This window comes from Diabrotica virgifera, chromosome 5, assembly GCF_917563875.1.
Source record: "Diabrotica virgifera virgifera chromosome 5, PGI_DIABVI_V3a".
NCBI lineage: Eukaryota > Metazoa > Arthropoda > Insecta > Coleoptera > Chrysomelidae > Diabrotica > Diabrotica virgifera.
In genome coordinates, this window is record NC_065447.1 from 253,217,618 (window position 1) to 253,238,632 (window position 21,015).

Consider the following 21,015-nt stretch of genomic DNA (forward strand, 5'->3'; position numbering starts at 1 on the left):
AGAAAAACTTTATGATATAGTACAACAACACTGTAATTTTAATTAAGATCGGTCTAATAGATTTTGCAAAACAAATTTTGCAATCCAGCTTTCGCAAAAAAATTCATTTTTTTTTAAATGTTGCAGGACTGAAAATAAAGCAGATACCAAGTTGAATTTTTTTTTGCTTATAGAAGTGTACTGTACCTTTCATTTGAAATTTGCAAAATTAAAATCGATTAATTACCACGGCGGAGTCAGGAAATTTTTTAAATAAACATTAATTTTTGGTGCTACGCGCAGGACAACGGTGTTCGATTCACACAAGTTGATTTCCACCAAAATTTCTTCCAATCTTTATCTAATATATTATTTTCTTACTCTATATTTTGTTGTATTTTAATATTTTAATTCCACAAAAATCAAACTAATTTTATTATTGTTTGTGAAATATTGTTTAAACAATTGCATATGTTTAAAAATAATAAACTTTTATTCTCTAAGTTGAAATATATGAACAAAGAAAGTTTTTGCTAAAAAAAGTGTTATTTCAAAGGATAGAGTATGTGTTTTTATTTTGCAATAAACAAATTTATTTATTTATATCGAAATGTAATAAAAATTAAAATGTATCAATCAAAGGTCATTGGAATGCCCAATCAGAGCAAACTATCCGCTGTCCTGCGCGTAGCACCAATAATTAATGTTTATTTAAAAAAGTTCCTGTCGCCGTGGTTGTTATTCGATTTTAGTTTTGCAAATTGAAAAGGAAAGGTACACTACACTTCTATAAGCAAAAAAAAATTTCAACTTGCTATCTGCTTTATTTTCAGTCCTGTAACATTTTGAAAAAATGAATTTTTTTTGCGAAAGCTGGATTGCAAAATTTATTTTGCACAATCTATTGCACCGATCTTAATGAAATTTACAGTATTGTTTTATTGTATCATAAAGTTTTTCTGGGTGAAATATTAAGGTCCTAAGTGTAGCATAAATGGTTGAAAAACGTAAAATGCGAATACTTGTTTTTGTATGGTTTTTTGGCAATTATTGCTATTTTGCAACAAGGGTGACTATTTTTAAAAATTTTAACCAATTCCATATTGTAGGAAATCTAATTACGCAACTTTTATGTCAGTACAACTTTTCTCGGAAATGAATACTTTTAAAGGTATAATCAAAAAACGAAGAAAACAATCAAATTTTTCCTTCATTTTTTGACATTTTGGTTATTTAAACAATATTCCGGACCTTTTTGAGAGGGAGGATAACTCAAATATTATTATTTGAGATATTTTCAAGCAATTTCTGCAAAAAAATTTGAGTCACCTCCCAACGTCCAAATGTAGTAATATTTTTACAGATGCGCCCTGGTCTATTAAGAATATGACTCAACCGTCGTTTTGCCATTTCATAACTGAATTTCGAAACAAAAAAAAATGAGCTAAACTAACCGAAGAAACGTGTTGGTTGGATATTTAATATGTAGTAATCGTAAGATCGCAGATGCGAAACGACTGGTGATATTGTGGTTAAAATGCATTATTGAAAGATATTTTGTTTCTTCTGCGTTCAATAAACCAGAGAAAAGATTTCGATAGAGATATTTTACTCGTCAGATGGTCGAGTTTCTTTATGGCTGCATATACAATTTTTTGTTTTTAAACTTTCCAATTTTAATTATATTAACGCGTTTAGAAGTGTCAATAATTATTACAAACTCTTCCTCAATTTAGACCACTTTTCTCTGGATTCTCATTAAAGGATACTACTTCATCTTTATGTAGGCGATATATGTACATACTTCATCTTTATGTATGCGTTTATGTATGCAAGTAACAAAAAGAAATTGGCATACTTCTGGTCGTAGATATAAATTATCGTTAGTTTGGAACTGGATAAGATCATTATTTGAAATGAAATAGCTTGAAAAAACTCATAGTCTGGATACCGCGTATGAAAAAAAAAGTTGATTAATAGCAAGCTGAAAATTTGTTAATAGCTTAAGGGTGTCTAGTCGGATAAACTTTGATTTATGGGAACACTGGAACAAGGGCAGTTTTAATTGTGGAACAGGTTAAAAATTTGGAACGGTCAGACCACGAAAACGGCACATTTATTTTGTCCGACAGAACAGACTTAAACTCTCCGAACAGAGATTAAACTCTCATGCAAAAATCGTACTGCTATTTATCACCTGTCATAATTCCTGTCATTTGACATATTCTACATGTTCCACTCATTAAAACGCCCATTTGGTGATAAATAGCAGTCTGATTTTTGCATGAGAGTTTAATCTCTGTTCGGAGAGTTTAAGTCTGTTCTGTCGGACAAAATACATGTGCCGTTTTCGTAGTCTAACCGTTCCAAATTTTTAACCTGTTCCACAATTAATACTTCCCCTGTTCCAGTGTTCCCATATATCAAAGTTTGTCCGACTAGACACCCTTAAGGTATTAACAAATTTTCAGCTTGCTATTAATCAACATTTTTTTCATACGCGGAGACCTATCACCAAAATCAAAGCAACGCTGTAGAAAATTAATGATATATGTACATTAATAATTGGAAATATTTTAACTATTGATTCCTGAGCTCAAAATATTAAAGTTTAACCCAAATCACCTAGACTAGACCGAAAATGCTTCCTAAGGGAGCTGGAGCTTATTTAAGATGGCGTCTTATAAATAGTTTTTTTTAAAGCTAGAACACTTCTATTTAGAAATATGAAAACTGGTACGGTTTGGTCTTCCAGAGATACATGGATTCCCTTTTGGGTTGTTATTTATTTAAATTATTATTTAACACGGTTATTTTATCGCATAACTTTTTTGTCTTTAACTTTTAAGTATTTTTGATACTGTATTGCGAGGTATTGTAGTACTAAAAGGTACTCTTTATTTAAGTCGGTAGGATACACAGTTTTCTAGAGAAATCGATTTGAAAATGTTTCATTTTTTGAATTTGAACAAAATTTGAAAAAAAAAATCTCAAAAAAACGGTACATTTTAGCGACTAAATCAAGAGTAACTTTTAGTACTAGAATACCTCAAAATTTAATAATCTAGTATCAAAAATGCTTAAAAATTAGACACAAAAAATAATAATGCCGTAAAATAACCGTTGACCTACCCAAAACGGACGAATAGCGGTACTAGAAATTCATAATTGATGAAATCAATTCATTTCTGGAAGACAAATAAACGTACCAGTTTTCGTTTTTATAAATAGTTATTTTTGAACATTTTTTTTCAAATTCAAAAAACACAAATGTTCAATTAATTTTTCTAGAGAACGGTGTATTCTATCGACTTAAAGCAAGTGTACCTTTTAGTACTAGAATACCAGTGTCAAAAATGCTTAAAAGTTAAGGAAAAAAGTTATGCGATAAAATAACCGTTGCCCTACCCAAAACGAATGCCTATGACCGGTAACAGAAATTTGCAATTTATGGAATCGATTTATATCTGGAAGGTAGGTAAGTATTCTCCTTCTTATAGGCATCTTTCAGTGCGTCACAGTTTTTCGATTTCTTTCTAACGCATTAAGTTGGAAGTGACAGAAAAAAAGGTACGTCCGTGATTAAAATCCTCTACATTGTCATTTCTTTCGAGCTTCTGTTGTATAATCTGTGTATAATATTAATATACACGGATTATACGACATATGAAAGAAGCTCGAAACAAATGACTGAATGAAAAGCCCTATTGTAGTTGTTGATAGATGGCGCTATAATCGAACAAAAAATTATTTATATATTATCTATACGACTATAATCTGTACAATTTATAAAACTATACAAATAAAAAAACATACCTTTTTATAAATGAAATAAACACAATTGATTTGTTTTTATACCAAATTACGATTACGATTCTGACAACTGTCAGTTTTAATTAAAATGTCATGCTATGATATTTTATGATTCTCTACATTATTAAAATCATATATTACATCATTAATGACACACTGAAAAATTGAGAAGAACTTAAAATTATGGTCGTATAGATATGTAATACGTAAATAATAAGTAAATCGGTAAACTTAAACCTTTTTTTTATTATAGCGCCATCTATCAACAACTGGAATAACTGTTATACATGTGTATGTATCACGGACGTGCCTTTTTTGTCACTTGCGTCACACTGAAAAAAGCCTCTGAGAAGAACCATAGCCGTACTAGTTTTCGTTTTTTTAAATAGAAGCGTTCCAGAGATATTTAACAAAATACAAATTAAAAGACGCCATGTTCAAAGAGCTCTAGCTCCCTTAGGAAGCATTTTCGGTCTAGGTGATTTGGGTTAAACTTTAATATTTTGAGCCCAGGAATCTACAGTTAAAATAGTTCCAATTATTAATGAAACACCCTGTATATATCCAATGGCTATATTAGCTGAATTTTTTAGCAAGATGTAAAAAAGTTTGTAATTCCTTCTCTCGGGCTTCCCCTAAAACACCCCCTCGTAGGGGGGAATGGAAACATCGATTTTCCAAGAATATTTACGGCGTAGAAAAAATCTTTTATGCAAGAAATGCCGTTGAGATAATTTTGAACAAAAATGTTATTTAGCATATTTTGTCTAGAATAAACCGTTCTCTCAGAAACAATGCTTGAAGCAACCGGCGATTTTGAATGTCAGTTACGCGTGCGAAATCAATTTTCTAAATAAAATTGGTATTAACTCGACAGTAAAAATTATATCTTTTGACCAGAGTGATCTCTTGGCAAAAATAAAAATTCGGTTTAAAGGTGAAGTCTCTGTGAAATCAATTTTTGAATTTTGCCGTAAATTGCCGTTTCTCTAAAGCTGTTAAATAAATAAACGTTGCGCGATTTTTGCCATTTTTTACAATTTTCATGAGATAAATAAAATTTATCGCTTCCATTGTTTAGTTACTATAGAATTTACAATGTTAAAGCCTAATCTTCAGAACCAATAACATGAGATTTCGATTTTTAGTTTTGGCAACAAATATGAATGTCCTATACTCTGTGAGCTCGTACGTAGAGGGGATATTTAAAAATTCGCGAGCGCCAGTAGTGACAAGTCTGTAAACCTTTACCGGAAATTTGGCATAAATGTCAAAGTGATTAATTTAAAATTAAAAATAAAAACATTAATTATAAAAAATATTAGTTGGTCAAAGCTGTGGTATATATTTTTACCTTAAATATACTTACGTTTTAAATACTGAATTTAAGTTTTTTTAATGTTCCGTAATATGTAATTATAAGTTAATCTATTAATCTTGGCGCCATCTACACGATAGTATCCGAAGTAAGAAATTAATATTTCATCAATAGAAGGTCAAAATGATTAGCAAAATCTTAAAAAAATCGATAACAATTTAATTACTTTTTTGCGTTGTAAATATTAAGCGATAACAATTAAATAATAAATTTAAAAATTACCGGTGAAAGTTGCATTAGTAATCCGCTAAGAGCGACACCAGCGAAGCTCAGAGCGTATAAGAATTTTTTGGCGATAAAAACATATTTTGAAGCAAAACTTTTATAGTCACGTTTTATTAATTTTTCTCTATAGTAAAATAAAAATCGTCACGACTCGTGAAATAAATGGAGGAGTAAATTTACTCAACAAGGGGAGTCCGTTACAAATGAAAACATTTCATTTACTTATAAAACAAAAATGTATATTTCTACTAACCTTTTTTGGATTTTAGTAAAATAAAGTACTAATAATAAACTGTTTCTTTTAGGATTACTTTTGTTGAGTTCAACATGCCGCTCCGAAAGCAACAACACAGCCACCCAAGATATTTCTTCAGAGAAATTGGATAGCACAAAGAATCTAATAGAAAAATTGCCAAAGACTGATACCCAAACAAATTTAGTTAGAAAAGATACTCAAAATGCTTCTGGTGATAGTTCCAAATACGCGAAGTATCCTTTAGAGGATGATACTCTCAAAAACCAAACTCTTCTCCAAGAAGAAAGGAATCATGGCAGCGACAACGACGGAAAGGGAAGACAAGATAATTCCAGAGCGATAGATATAAATAAGTTCCCTCCTGCAGATGTCCAAAATAACGAATACAGCGGATCAGATAATCAGAAGTTCTTGGATAATTCAATTCGTAAAACTTCTACCAAAGTTTTCTCAGATTTTAACTTTCAGCTAACTACGCCGAGAACTAAATATTTCGATACAAAATATGAAGAAGCTAGACAAAAACTTGAACAAGAATACGAAGAGAATAATCCAGAACACTCTGACGATCACCACATGGATATCACTCAAGAAGTGGAAGAAGATGACCGTGAACATGATCTCCACATGGATCGATTATTTGGTAGTGTCAGAAATAACCCCAATTCCTCTATAGATTACAAAGAAAAGACTAAGATCTCTCGTAACAATACCGTAGATGATAATTCAGAGCACAATGAAATTAGAGTTGAGAAACATCAAACGCTGAATTTTGCTTCCGAGTACAATGTTACAACGTCCGATGAAGACGATACAGGAAAGGGAGATTCTTTTCATGAAACAACGTCTCCAAAAGCCTTCCTTACTACAAGAAAAACTATGGCATTAACCAAGCCACCTACCACACATAACAACCATATTCTTAGCAACAAAATTGAATCAGAAACCATTAAGGCAATAAATTTGTTAACAACAGAAGATCCAACTACAAAAAGACTGACAGACGAGAACGATATCGTCCCAAAAGAACAAAGTGTAGAAGAAAATAAAATAATACCCATAGAGGCTAACTATTCGCAAAAAACAACTACAGAACATGTAGTAAATGTTACAAATAGTAGAGAACAAATTGAAACAAGTACGGGGAAATTGGAGAAAGAACCTTCTGTATACCGTGAGTCACCCACAACAGACAATTACGATCAAACTACAGTAAGTGATGATATAAATGTTAAAGAAGCAACCACTATGGACGATCAAGTTAGACTTCAATCAACTACTGTTCAAATTCCTGAAGAAACATCAACAATTGTTAAAGACACTACTACAGATAACATTGAAGAAACAACATATCGCATGAGCGAACCAACAACAAATAAAGGAAGAATGGTAACAACAAATGTTGATCTGTATTCAACAGATGTTCCTGTTACAGAAACAACTACATCAGAAACTGCCACTAAAGAAGCTATTCTACCTTTTGAAACTACCTCAACACTCTTACCCAAAGACGAAACAACTACCATTGTTCTTTCAACAGAAGTAGATATTGATACTTCAACTGTTGTTGTCACAGAAGCGACAAATAAAATAGAAATGGAAACAACTACTACAGAGACTATAACCGATGAACAAACTACTCAAGAAACCACTACTAAAGATATGGAAAGTACCGCAACTGAACATGGCAATAGAGTTTCAAAATCGTTTATTTTTGAAAACACTACTGTTTCGGAAAGTACGGAATCAAGTGTAGATGATAAACTATTTTCAACGACGATACTCGATGAAAGTAAAACAACAGAAAAACTTACTACTGGACAACATGAAACCCTGGCTGATACAAGTACTGAAATGAAAACTGAGCCAGAAAGAACAACAGAAGTATCCACTGAGTCAGTACATGAAACAACTGTTTTCGAAGCAGTGACTACTGAAAATTATGTAAAAGTGAAAAGTGTGTTTACAGTGCCTACAGTGCAGACTACTACAACTGTGTTGCCAGAGATCTCAAGCGCTAGTACGAAATCCATTTCGACTGCTTCAACTACCAGTTCACCTACGCCTCCAAGTGTTTTAACAGAGATCTCAAGCAGCACCAGTTCAACACTATTTTCAACCGCTTCTACTACTAGTCCAACTACAACTTCAACTACAAGATCTTCAACTTCCATCACGACTGGGTCTTATACACCAACAGTCAAATTTAGGAATAACTCTAATGATTTGGGTGGAACCACTGTGACCACTTCTCCTCTTGTTACTTCCAGTACTGAAGACTACGTTTCTGATTCATCCCCTGCTCCTGATGGTGAAAGCAGTGGCAGGGATGATAATACGGGAAAAATTGCAGCTATTGTGATATCAACAGTGGGAGCTGTATCGCTCATATTGTTGGCTGGACTTTTGGTAAGTTGATCACACTTATACCATTTACTATAAGCAGGAATGTTCCATGAACAGCAATGTCCAACTAGGAAGCACCCACGTTGTGCTGAAAATTCCTTCTTTTTAAGGTTCCATCTTCTCTCGAATGTTGGATAACAACATAGCAATTCTTATTGTACTTACTTCTTCTTTTTAACGTGCCCTATCAAGTCCCCTTGACGTTGGCGATTAATATGGCGAAACTGTCTCTGTGTCGAGCTATTCTAAATAGTTGTTCTGCTTTCTTTATTCCTGTCCACTCCCGGATATTCTTCAACCAAGAGGCGTGCTTTCTATCAATTCCTCTGCGTCCTTCGATTTTACCCATCATAATAAGTTGAAGAATATTATACCGGTCTCCCCTTACTACGTGTCCAAAATAGGTCATCTTGCTATATTTGATGTTATCAAGCAGCTCGAGGGCAGCATTTGCTCTCGTAAGGACTGCCACATTTGTCAGCATAGCCGTCCATGGTATTTTCAGTGTATGTCTGTGCAGCCACATTTCAAAGGCCTCCAAACGATTAATGGTGGATATTTTTAATGTCCATGCTTCGACACCATACAAGAGGACTGACCAAATGTAACATTTAATCATGCGCTTTCGAAGTTTAGGTTGCAAGTTATCATTACAGAAGAATGACCTCATTTTTAAAAATGTCGTGCAGGCTATCTCGATTCTACATTTCATCTCTTTATCTGGATCTAGTTGTTCAGTAATATGGCAACCAAGATATTTAAAACTGGGTACTCTTTGAATTATATGACCATCAACATATAACCGTGAATCTTGATGGGCCGAACGGCTAAATACCATGTATTTGGAACAGTTTATGTTTAGGCCAAACTCTCTTCCCACTGTGTCAATGGCATTTAAGAGGTGATGTAATCCATTCATATCATCACTTAAAATAACTGTATCGTCTGCATATCTGATTGTCTTTATCAGAATTCCATTAACTTTCACACCCCATTCCAAATTATGCAGCGCTTCCTTAAATATTCTATCTGAATATAAATTGAATAACAGTGGGGACAGTATAGAACCCTGTCTGACACCTCTTTGTATTTTGCATATTTCTGTTGATTTTCCATTTATGCAAGCTGTCGCTATTTGACGCCAGTATAATTTTTCTATGATTCGTATATATTGACTATCAACTCCTTTATCCTTTAATATTTTAATTAATTTGTGATGTTATACTCGATCAAAGGCCTTCTCATAGTCAATAAATACAGCAAAGACGTCTTTCCTTTGATCTCGGTATTTCTGCAATAATACATTTAGTGAAAAGAGTGCGTCCCGGCTTCCCAGTCCATTTCTGAAGCCAAATTGTGTTTCATCCTCGTCTTCTTCACATTTATCTCTGATTCTACTGTGGATGATACGTAGAAAGATTTTTAAAGTGTGGTTCATAAGGCTTATCATTCTATAATCGCTACAGTTTTTCGGACGTTGTTTTTTTGCTATTATATATGGGAGATGGCAAAATAAGCTCTGTTTGCCTGCGTTATTCTCTTCCGTATTTCTCCGTCTTCTGATCCGTCGGCATATATTTCTACTCCCAGGTATGTAAACTTTTCAACCGTTTCAATGTCATCTTCATGTATAATGTTTTGTGATACTATATTTCTTCTCGTCTCAGTCATTATTTTTGTTTTTTCTGTGTTAATTTCCAGACCTATCATTTTTGTTTGTGTTTTTAACTCTGCGTATATTTCCTGTGCTCCTGTTGATGTTCGGTTGGTCAGTAGTAGGTTTCCTCGTCCAGTTTGCATTTGCCTAACCCGGTTAGGCTAACCGCATACTCCAGTGCCAGGTTAAATAATGTTGGGGCCAGCCCATCTCCCTGCTTTAGTCCCTGCGAAATTTTGAAAAAGTCTGTCCGGTGGTTTTGTATTCGTACACATGCCGGAGTTTCATCCATTGCGGCTTTAATGAGTCTTATTAGCTTGTGTGGTATTGCTAATTCAGCCAATATATAGTATAGTTTGTTCCTTTTGACTGAGTCGTATGCCTGTTTGAAGTCTACAAACACGTTGTGAACATCGATATCGTGTTCCCATGATTTGCTCAAGATCTGTTTGACTGTAAATATTTGATCCAGTGTCGATCTTCCCCGTCGGAAGCCCGTCTGATACTCTCCAATAATATTTTCTGCTAGTGGTTGGAGCCGCTGGTTTATAATATACGTGAGGACTTTATATTATGCTGTACATAGTAGAGAGATTCCACGGTAGTTTTTGCACTGGAGTTTGTCTTCTTTTTTATAGATCGGGCATACTATACTTTTCTTCCAGTCGTCGGGTATTTTCTCTTCTTGCCATATGTCTTTGATGAGCGCGTGGATCTGACTTGCTAGGTGGTCGCCACCTACCGTATTTAGTTCTGCTGGTATTTCGTCAACTCCCGGAGCTTTATTGTTTTTCTGGGCCTTAATAGCTTCGAGAACTTCCTCTATAGTTGGAGCTTCTACTCCATTACCTACTTCATTCTCTTCTACGTAGTTACTAGATAACCAATGTTACTAGATATTTTATTTGTCTACCCTTTCGATCTGGATATTATTAATATGGAGTGTCTCGTTGTCTTTTTGATCTTTTGTAATGACCAGGAATTTCTGACGAACAACATACGAATTTCTTGATCTAAAATTATGGGTTATATTATATTTATATTTATTGTTTATTGTCTTGTTTTAGTATATTATGAGGAAGAGACAAAAACGGTTCAACTATAAACAAAGATGCAGACCAGTAAGCTTGGACCATTACAATGTGGATAATGTTTCCAGTTTTAATAGCCAAAGAAGGAAAGCTGAAAGACAGTCGAAGAGATCATACGGAAATCCAGCTTTCGATGATCCAGTAAGTATATAATCGATATTTACCAATATGAGATGGAGATTTGTATATAGACCATTTTTTAAGTAATTAGGACATTAGATCTGCTGATGGTAGTGATGTTCATCAATATGCTCCGAGTATCTTCGTTCTCTGTTCTCTGATTGAAAGTGTACAGCCACGTCATTCTTCCTGTTGCAAATCCGTGTTAGATAGTAGCTGAAACAACCATGTTCCCTGAACACTTTCCTGAGTCAGATGATAATTTAGTTTCCTGTGCGGTTGACAACGGTTGAAACCGTTCAGTCAGTCTTTCCTTTCTCTTTTTAGTCCACTTCCGCTGCCACTCATTCTACATTTTCCCCCTCTGTTATCTTCGCTGTGTTCCTTTTTGTCTTCAATTAGACACCCTTTCTTCGGCCATCAGATCTATTGGTGGCATCTTGGTCAGCACTACCATCACATCAATTGCCACATTACGGTAGCCACAACAAAAGTTGAGAAGAGTCTTATCTTAATTCCTCCGCTTTTTTAGGAATATTTCTCAATTTAAAAACCTCCATCAATGCACTTACTCCTCCTGACTTGACTCCCTTAACTTTTGCGACCATCCTGAGGTTCCGCTGTAAATTTAATCAAACTTGTACCCCGTTTACGTCGATCTCTAAATCTCTTAGTTTTACCGAACTGTTTTCCTTGTGGGGCCAGATCCAGTCTCTCTTATTCAACCACGTTGTTCAAACACTTTCTTTACTTTCTCTTTTTCAATTCCTCTTCCGTTGTAGCCTAGGCCTTAACTACCCTATTGTCGTAGTAGTCCATAAGCTGGACTGCGGATCCTACAGACGTAGCAGCCTTTCATATTGTAAGTTCCACAAGATAGGTTCCAAGACAGAGTCCTGCGGAACACCCACATTTATATTGAAGTTCCCTTCCTTGTTCATATTCTTCTTTTTGGTGTACCTGTCAGTGACGAATGTTGGCGATCATCATGGCAATCTTTATCTCATCTGCAGCAGCGTGGAGAAGCTACAGAGATGTTGGGTTGGACCAGGTTCTGAGGTTCTTTAACCAGGATGTTCTTCTTCTTCTTCCTGGACCTCGATTACCAAGTTACAATTGACATATCTGCATCTCTAAAACAAGACGTACTGAAAACAAAGCCTCTCTCGTACCAACAGCTTTTATGAACCCGAACTGCCTGGGGGAAATTTGACTTTCAGATAGCTTGTAAATTCTCTTATGGATTTTTTTTTATTTTCAGGCTGGCGTTACCCATCCATTGAATTTCCCAGCGTTGGCGAAATTTGCTACAAACGCTGATGATATCAAAGCAGAATTCTCTGAAATACCTCAAATCACAGCGAAAATAAGCGAACTACCGGATGGATGCGAGACCAAAAATAGATACGCCAACGTGATCCCGCTTCCAGAGACAAGAGTCTACTTACAACCAATCGATGGATATCCTACCAGTGACTACATCAATGCCAATTATGTAACGGTAAGTAACCAATATATCGCTCATGGGCTGCAACAGTGACACAACTCAAAAAAAACTCGCGTTTTGGACTAGCAATAGGTGTAAATGTTAAAATACACATTATTTTCAACATCAATACCGGCACAACTCATAACTCAATATTAAGCCGTAAGATGACAGAAGTGTCGCTATTGTATTATGTGATTAGTCCCAAATATTATACTACTACTTATATTAGTCCCACTTATACTATGTACTCAGTTTGCATCCAACGCTCAATAGAATCAGGGCACGTTCTTGTCACCAACAGTGTCACATTTTGAGTTGCGTCAGTGTTGCATAAATCTTTGGCTTTCTCTAGTGGCACTTTTCGAGTGTCACTAGTGTTTTCTATTTTCTAATCTTATTTTTTAATAAAGTTTAATTTGGATTTTCTAATTTTTGCTGTTACTAGTTTTTATAATCCCTAGTTAGTCTATTTAATGAAAAAAATGTCTTGCTGTAATCGTGGCATAACTCAAAACTTTTTTCAAATCTGGCATTTCAAAGATGAATTTAAAAAAATAAAATCGAAATTATACACACATTATTACATTAATGACCTTTTACAAAGAATGACTTTTTACAAGAAGGTATCAATTTGAAATCTTCGTTTAAGCAAACTAATGCATTTTTATGCATTTTCCTTAGCAATGAAAATGTTAAACCCATTTATCTCAAAACATAGAGAGCAGAGCACATAGAGAAAATTAAAAAATGGCGGACGAGGGGCATGCCATGCCCTATACAAAGCTCGAACACCACGAAGGCGACTAAATACCTGCATTGATACTTACATCACTGTTTTTGGAGTGTGCATGTATATATATGCACATGCAAATATGTGAATATAAATAATAATATACAACTAAAATACTTTATCAATATGTGACTAAGTCATTCTGAAAAAATGTTTTTTATTTATTTCCTTCGATTTGCCCAAACTTTTTGTCCGGCATATAACTTTTTGCGTTACAAAATATAATTTGTACATAAACAAATCAAAATTAGCTTGCTATTCATCACCAACATTTTTGTCTTACATGTTTAGAATGTCCGACTAGGAAAATTTCCCATTAATTTTGTCCGACAGAACTTCCAATTGCTTTTTTAACATTTCATTAAACTCTCATGCAAAAATCAGACTGCTATTCATCACCAACATAGTTCCTGTGATGTGACATGTTCTACTTGTCGGACTCGTTAAAATGCCCAACCTTTTTGTCGGACAAACATTTTTTCATATATTATATAACGTTGACTATTGAATAAACTTAAAAACAACTTGCTATTTTTCACCATCATAAACTTGTCAGGACGACACGTTTATCATGCTCCACCGTTAAAACTTCCCCTATTCCAGTGTTCCCGTGCATCAATGTTTGTCCGACTAGACACCGTTAAGCTATTAACAAATTTTCAGCTTGCTATTAATCAACTTTTCTTTCTTACGCGGGATCCAGGTCTATAAGATGATGTGAACTGTGACTGTGGAGAAATACAGAATATGGAACATCATCTTCTTACTTGCAGACATGAAGAAACTGTCTTCATCGGTGCACCCTCGAAGATTTGTGGCTCACCAACAAAGATGAAACCTACGTATTCCTACACTGGGCCGAAATTATATAAATGACATATCCGAACATGATAAAGTAAAGTATCTCAAAACTTGATTCTGTCGATATTACAGCCAATGGTCAGTACTTCTCAGTTCTTTTTCATTCTTCTGAGGACCTCCGCATTTGTGATTCAGTCAGTACACGGGATTTTAAGTATTCTAGAATACAGCCTCTTCTCAAATGCTTCCAATTCTCTGCACATATCTTAGTTCAAGGCCAGGATTCAACTACACCAACTTTCATGCCAAGAGAGGATTTTCTTGAAGAAGTCCTCCATCCTGTTGAAGATGCATGCTCTTATTATGGTGCCGAATTATTACTGAGTATTTGATTACACTATATAATATTATATATAATGTTATTTTACTTATTAGTGGTAATATATGTTAATGCTAATTAATTTTAATCGTTGAAGACCCAGCCTTTCATGGTGATGGCTTATGCAAAAATTTGGATGTAATATTCATGTGATTAGCTACCCGCACTGTATAATGCCAAATTGCTATTTTGGATATGTTTTGGCTTTATGTATTTGCATTGTGCATTATAAACCTAACCACGAAATCTATTTTTTTGATTTGCGGCCGGTTTGGCGATAAGGGTTCTTTGTGTAGGCTATTCATTCATTGTGGTGTCGACATAGACATTCAAAGATAAACATTTAAATTTTATACATGCTTTGAGTCATTAAAATAAACGAATCTATTTGTGTGAATGTCTCAGTTTTTTATCAACCATTTAAGAAGAGTTTTGTATACAAAGAAGTATGGGTCCAGCAGCGGTTTGCAAGGGGGTGAAACTGCACTCTCATGTCCGGAAAAAAGTACCTACATAGCTATACATGACAATGTATTGTTCTATATTTTATATTGGGTAATAGTTGGTAATAGAATGTATAGAGATGCACCCGCTGAAGTTCAGATGCACCCCCCTGAAAATTATCCTGGCGTCGCCCATGCAAAGAAATGTATTACATAAAATTTTTGGTAAAGGAATATTACTTTTTAATTATCTATAAATTGTTGTTAATTTTATTTTATATACTAAATACTTTGTCTGATTTAGGGTCCGAAGAACACAAAAGGTTACTATATAGCTTGCCAAGGCCCCTTGCAGAACACAGTAGATGATTTTTGGAGAATGATTTGGGAACAGCAAACCAAAGTTATCCTAATGATCACACATCTCTTCGAAAATGGAGTGGTAAGAACTTTCATACAACTCTTCATTTAAATAAAATATTTCACCCTATCAGTGGTAAGACTGGTAAGAGAGTCCAATTTTGGATCCAAGGGTTGTGAGTTCGAATCCCAGCTGAATAGGCAATTTCTCTTTATTAAACGTTAATAAATAAAAATAATTTCTATCTTTGTGGGATCCATACTCACCTGAGGGATTGCAAATGTTTGGATACAATTATTAGCGTCTCTTTGTAACGACAATGAAGTCGACTTTACTAAGTAACAAGACATTTACTCAACACACACACTACACATTACACCATAATCTGATTGCGAAATCCACTGTACCATGTCAGTGACCTTAGTTTTCGAGGCATTTAAGCAAAATAAAAAAATAAAGTATTTTCACATTTTGTGCATTGTTTTTTGAAGTTATACTTCTTTACGCGCATATGAGGGTGAATTTTAATAGGATTAAAACCTTTGATCCCGGCGCAGTCGCATTACAACTTTGTTCTGATTGGATGTTCAAATGACATGACAAAAATTATCCAATATGGCAGCTGTATCACAGCTGTGGGACTGTGGTTTGGTTATGTATGGTGTATGGTTGTTGCGTTTTAAAATTTGTAGGAAGAGAAACAACAAACAAAAAGTTAGTTAATAGTTATACTGCCTTTTTAAATAGTTTTCATATTATATTTTTGGACTTATTAACATAGAAGAGATGATTGTTGCATGTCAATGTGAAAGCCCATCAAACTGTGACTAGTATGAGTGCCGCAAAATTACTGATAAAAAACCTATTAGCTCGAGGCCGTAGAGAACTGTGGTTAACAACAATCAACCGGGACGATCTACGATCTCGCTCGCTTATTCAAAGCTAAAGAATCTTACACTGGTAAGTGTTTTAAAAATAGTAGATCAAATTTCGTTATGATATTGTCAAATTGTGAAACGTCAAAATATTTATATTTCATTTATTAACATTAATGAGAACTGTGGATAACAACAATCAACCGGGACGATCTACGATCTCGCTTATTCAAAGCTAAAGAATCTTACACTGGTAAGGGTTTTAAAAATAGTAGATCAAATTTTGTTATGATATTGTCAAATTGTGAAACGTCAAAATATTTATATTTCATTTATTAACATTAATATTAATAATACAACTTGCGCAATTTGAAAAATGTGGTTTAAAAGGTTTTGTATTATAATTTTGTGTCTTTGGATTTGTCTTCCTTCGGCGTAAAATAATAAAACATCTATTTTTATATTTCACTTGTCACCGTGATGTGTAAATATGTATATCTGACACGTTAATAGTATGTGCCTTGATGGTCTTGTTGGTAGAGCATTGGACCAGAGATTGAGAATTCGCAAGGTTGCGGGTTCAATTCCTGGACGATTCATACTTTTTTCGTTTTTTTTTTAAATATTTGGCACTGTTAAGTTTTGGTTAAATTTTGGTAATTATTGTTAATTTTTTGTATTGTAACTGTTAAGTAGGTATATTTATTTCGTTGAAATTATATTATAATAGAAGTATAACTTCTTACGTGCGTACAAAGTACACACACATTCATTTTTTTTTGTTTTAGGAAAAATGTGTGGATTATCTACCACCTTCAGAAGTTCTGGACTGTAACAGACTGTTCGGAGATTTCCAAGTCACTTTAAAAAAACGGGATGTTAAGGATAAATACATAATATCCAATCTCCAGTTAAAAGTAAGTCATCTTGACACACTTCGTGATCCTACAAAATGTTTGTCAAACACATTCATCATCATTAGTGGCGTTACAGCTCTTTAAGAGCCAAAGCCTTCTTCAGACCAATCCTCCATTCGCCCCTTCTCTGGCAACTCTTTTCCAATAGATTTTAAATAATTCTTTAAGTTGTCTTGGTACCTAAGTCTCGGGTTTCCTCTTGCTCGTTGTCCTATCGGCCCTCTTCGGTCAAAAACTTATCTGGCTATGGCATATTTCCCTTCGCCTGATTACATGCCCTATCCATCTAAGACGTGCTACCTTAATATCTTAATGAATTTACAACGTCAGGTTCTCCAAAACTTCTATACAATTTACAACTCAAAGTTGTAACGCCTGCGCCACAAACATTGTTCTTTTACCCTCTCCATATATTCTTCTTAGGATTTTTCGCTCAAAATGTTTGAGCAATTCTTGGTCATCCTGTGTAAGTGACCAAATTTCTGAAGCATAGTTAGCACTGGTCTTTTTAGTGTTTTGTAGACAGTCAGTTTAATTTTATAAACATAAAATCACTGACTTTGAAGCAATAGACGAAAATATAATAAGAGTAAACATAACGCTAAAAGAAACACCTATTACGATACTTGGGATTTATGCAATCAGTGATGATGAACCTTACACAAACAAAGATGAGTTCTTTGCTAAAGTTAACGACGAAATTACGAAAATTGGAAATATAAGAGAATTGATAGTTATGGGAGACCTGAACAGTAGAGTAGGTCGTAAAGTAGATAATAAGGTGGTAGGTCCCTACGGAGAAATAAACCAGAATGATAATGGTGAGAGGCTAATTGAAATATGTGAAAACCATCAATTAAAAATAACCAATGGATTTTTTAAACATAGAGATGTACACAAGTACACCTGGACCCAAACTACAAGAAATTTAAAGTCAATTATAGACTATGTCATCATAAAACAAAATACTAATATGCAAGTACAGGACACAAGAGCATACAGAGGAATAACATGTGGTTCAGATCATTACGTCGTAAAATCAAAAGTAACCTGTCCATTTAGATATAAAATAACACATAATCAAACAAATTGTCAACCCCAACAAGAAGAAACTTTGGAAAAAAGAAGTTATAATTTGGATAGTTTGACCCAAGAGAGTACAAGAATACTATATCAACAAAGACTGGATGGCAAACTAATGAATATAACTGAAACATCAACAGTAGAGGAGGTATATAGAAACGTAGTCGTTAGCGTTAAAAAAGCTGCAGAAGAAGCACTCGGCTTTAACACTCAAAGACAAAGTGAAAAACTATGGTGGAACAAAGAAATAGAAGCACTCGTAGAAGAGAAAAAGCAAGCGTATATCAGATGGCTGAGCAGTAAACAACAAAAAGATAGAGATGAATACCTGGAACTCAAAAGAATAACAAGAAGAACAACAGTAAAAGCAAAAAGAGAAATGTGGGATAAGAAGTGCCAGGAAATTAATACCTACCTGGGAGGCAGAAAATGTACAGAAACATGGAAGTTCCTCAATAAAATAAGAACTAACGAGAGGAAGAGCACAAACATGCAATTAATATCCACACAAAAATGGGAAAAGTACTATGGGGAACTACTGACAGAAAATAGGGACGAATACTGAACTCAATCACCAACAGAGGTTAACATTGAAGGAGAAGACATAACAATACAAGTGACAGAAATTAGAAAAGCTATAAAAGAACTGAAAAACGGTAGGTCTCCAGGACCAGGGGATATCCCAGCCGAACTAATAAAATGTGGATCACAAAAATTGTTTGAAACCGTCACTTGGTGCATAAATCAATTTATAAATGGTTCTCCCGTACCCGACGAGTGGAAAATTGCTTATATTTCGTCGATCTATAAGAAAGGAGATAAGCTTAAATGTGAAAACTATAGAGGGATATCAGTGACTAGTACATTCAGCCGTTTGTATGGACGAATAATTAGAGACCGCATTGAGAAGGAGTACAAAGACCAAGAGGAAGAAGAACAATCCGGTTTTCAAACAGGAAGAAGCTGTACTGATAATATCTTCTGCCTCAAACAACTAATAGAAAAAAAATTAAGCACAAATCAAGAAACCCACCTCATGTTTATTGACTTGCAGAAGGCGTACGATACAGTTCCTGTAAACAAACTCTGGAACGTGTTACGACAGACGAATATTAGTGTCACCTTAATAAAAGCCTTAAGAAATTTGTATGAAGGGTCAATATCACAAATAAAAACTGGAAACAGATTATCGCAAAGCTTCCTGGTTAATAAAGGTCTACGTCAGGGGTGTTGTGTATCACCGACCTTATTTAAAATATATGTTGCAAAAGCATTGAAAGAGTGGAAACGAAAATGCAGAGGCATGGGCGTAGACCTTGGAGAGATTTGCTTATATACATTGCAGTTTGCTGATGACCAGGTTATTATAGCAAACGATAAAGATGATTTAGAGTACATGGCAAGGAAATTACAAGAAGAATATAGAAAGTGGGGACTAGAAATTAATACAGAAAAAACAAAATACCTGCCAATAGGTACCGAACTATCGAACATCACATTAGAAAATAATGAAATCATCATGCCCTGCGACCATTACACATATCTAGGAATCGTTTTTGACACAACGGGGAAAGATGATGAAGAAATAAAGAGAAGAATAACACAATTCAGAAAAACAATAGGTTGTCTAAACAGCGTACTGTGGAATCATGAAATAGGAAAAAGAAGAAAACACAATATCTACGAATCTCTTATTAAAAGCAGTCTATTGTACGGAGCAGAAACTTGGCGGATAACCGAAAACAACAGAAGAAAACTGGAGGCAGTAGAAATGGACGCTTTTAGAAGATCAGTAGGAGTGTCACGCAGAGAGAGAATACGTAATGATGAGATAAGACAGCGAATGGGGATTAACGGCTCTCTAACAACAGACATAGAAAGAAAACAGCTGATATGGTACGGACACGTCCAGAGGATGGATAACTCAAGACTCCCTAAAATAATTATGCAATGGGTACCACCAAACCGCAGAAAGAGAGGAAGACCCAAGAAATCTTGGAGAGAGGGAGTAACGAAGGCGATGAGCGCAAGAGATCTTAGAGAGGGCCAATGGGATGATAGAGTGTCATGGAAATTAGGCATCGGACAACGTCGCAAGACGTTTTAAAACCGATTGATATATATATACAATTTAATTTTTCTAGGTATTTTTGAGGCCATCTGTCTTCTTAAGCCATAGTAACAGTTATTGGCGAGCACTATTATTTTTTAAATTTCTTCACTGACATTGTTATCTTTAGTTAGCAGCGAGCCTAAGTATATGAAGGTGTCGACACCTTCCAATTCTAGGTCTTCTTCTTTTTATTATTCTTGTAGGTGTCGGGTTGCTTGACCTAGTGCAACGCATACATTTGGTCTTTTGAACATTTACTTTTGTCATCTATTTGTCATCTGACATCTATTTTTATCCCACACATTACATATTTAAAATATTGATGCTGATAGTAATAGTTTTGTGTTTGTAGAATATGGTTTCTAACAGTTGGAGAGAGGTTACCCATTTTTGGTATTTAGGTTGGCCAGAGAAAGGAGTACCATCGGAAGAAAATTCTCTGATAGCTTTTCTTATAGAAGCTAGAAGCTATATGAAATCATCAACTTTGGATAAGGTACGTATTAGTAATACTACATAATGAGTATTTGTTTAATAGAGTTTTTATCGGTTTTGTTTAACCTGTTCGATCTAAACCCATATACTTATTTTGCCAACTAGAATACATACTTTGCAGTTTTAAATTTTGTTAAATTTTTCTCTTGCGAAAAATAATATTCTATTTTTCACTGTATCATTTCGATGATTTCGACCCTCCTTTCACCTTTACATCCTTAAATTATTATTTCAGTCAACCCTGATTAATAATACCTAGGCATTAGTTTTATCCGTACCAAAGTATAGACATTTTCTTAGACACTGCAAACGAAAATTCTCTCTCTGGACTGTTTGACCTCCAC

General features: G+C 34.6%; 1 protein-coding gene across 3 annotated transcripts in view; it reads left to right on the forward strand.

Moving 5' to 3' along the window:
- LOC114326714 (serine-rich adhesin for platelets) overlaps window positions 1-21,015 on the forward strand; it is a 166,164-nt gene that overhangs the window by 140,725 nt on the left and 4,424 nt on the right. For all 3 annotated transcript variants that reach the window (XM_050651131.1, XM_050651132.1, XM_050651133.1), the window contains exons 3-8: window positions 5,701-8,060; window positions 10,782-10,946; window positions 12,187-12,426; window positions 15,132-15,269; window positions 16,852-16,980; window positions 20,529-20,672. In XM_050651131.1, coding sequence (XP_050507088.1) covers window positions 5,701-8,060; window positions 10,782-10,946; window positions 12,187-12,426; window positions 15,132-15,269; window positions 16,852-16,980; window positions 20,529-20,672 — 3,176 coding nt within the window. The remainder of the gene's footprint in view (window positions 1-5,700; window positions 8,061-10,781; window positions 10,947-12,186; window positions 12,427-15,131; window positions 15,270-16,851; window positions 16,981-20,528; window positions 20,673-21,015) is intronic.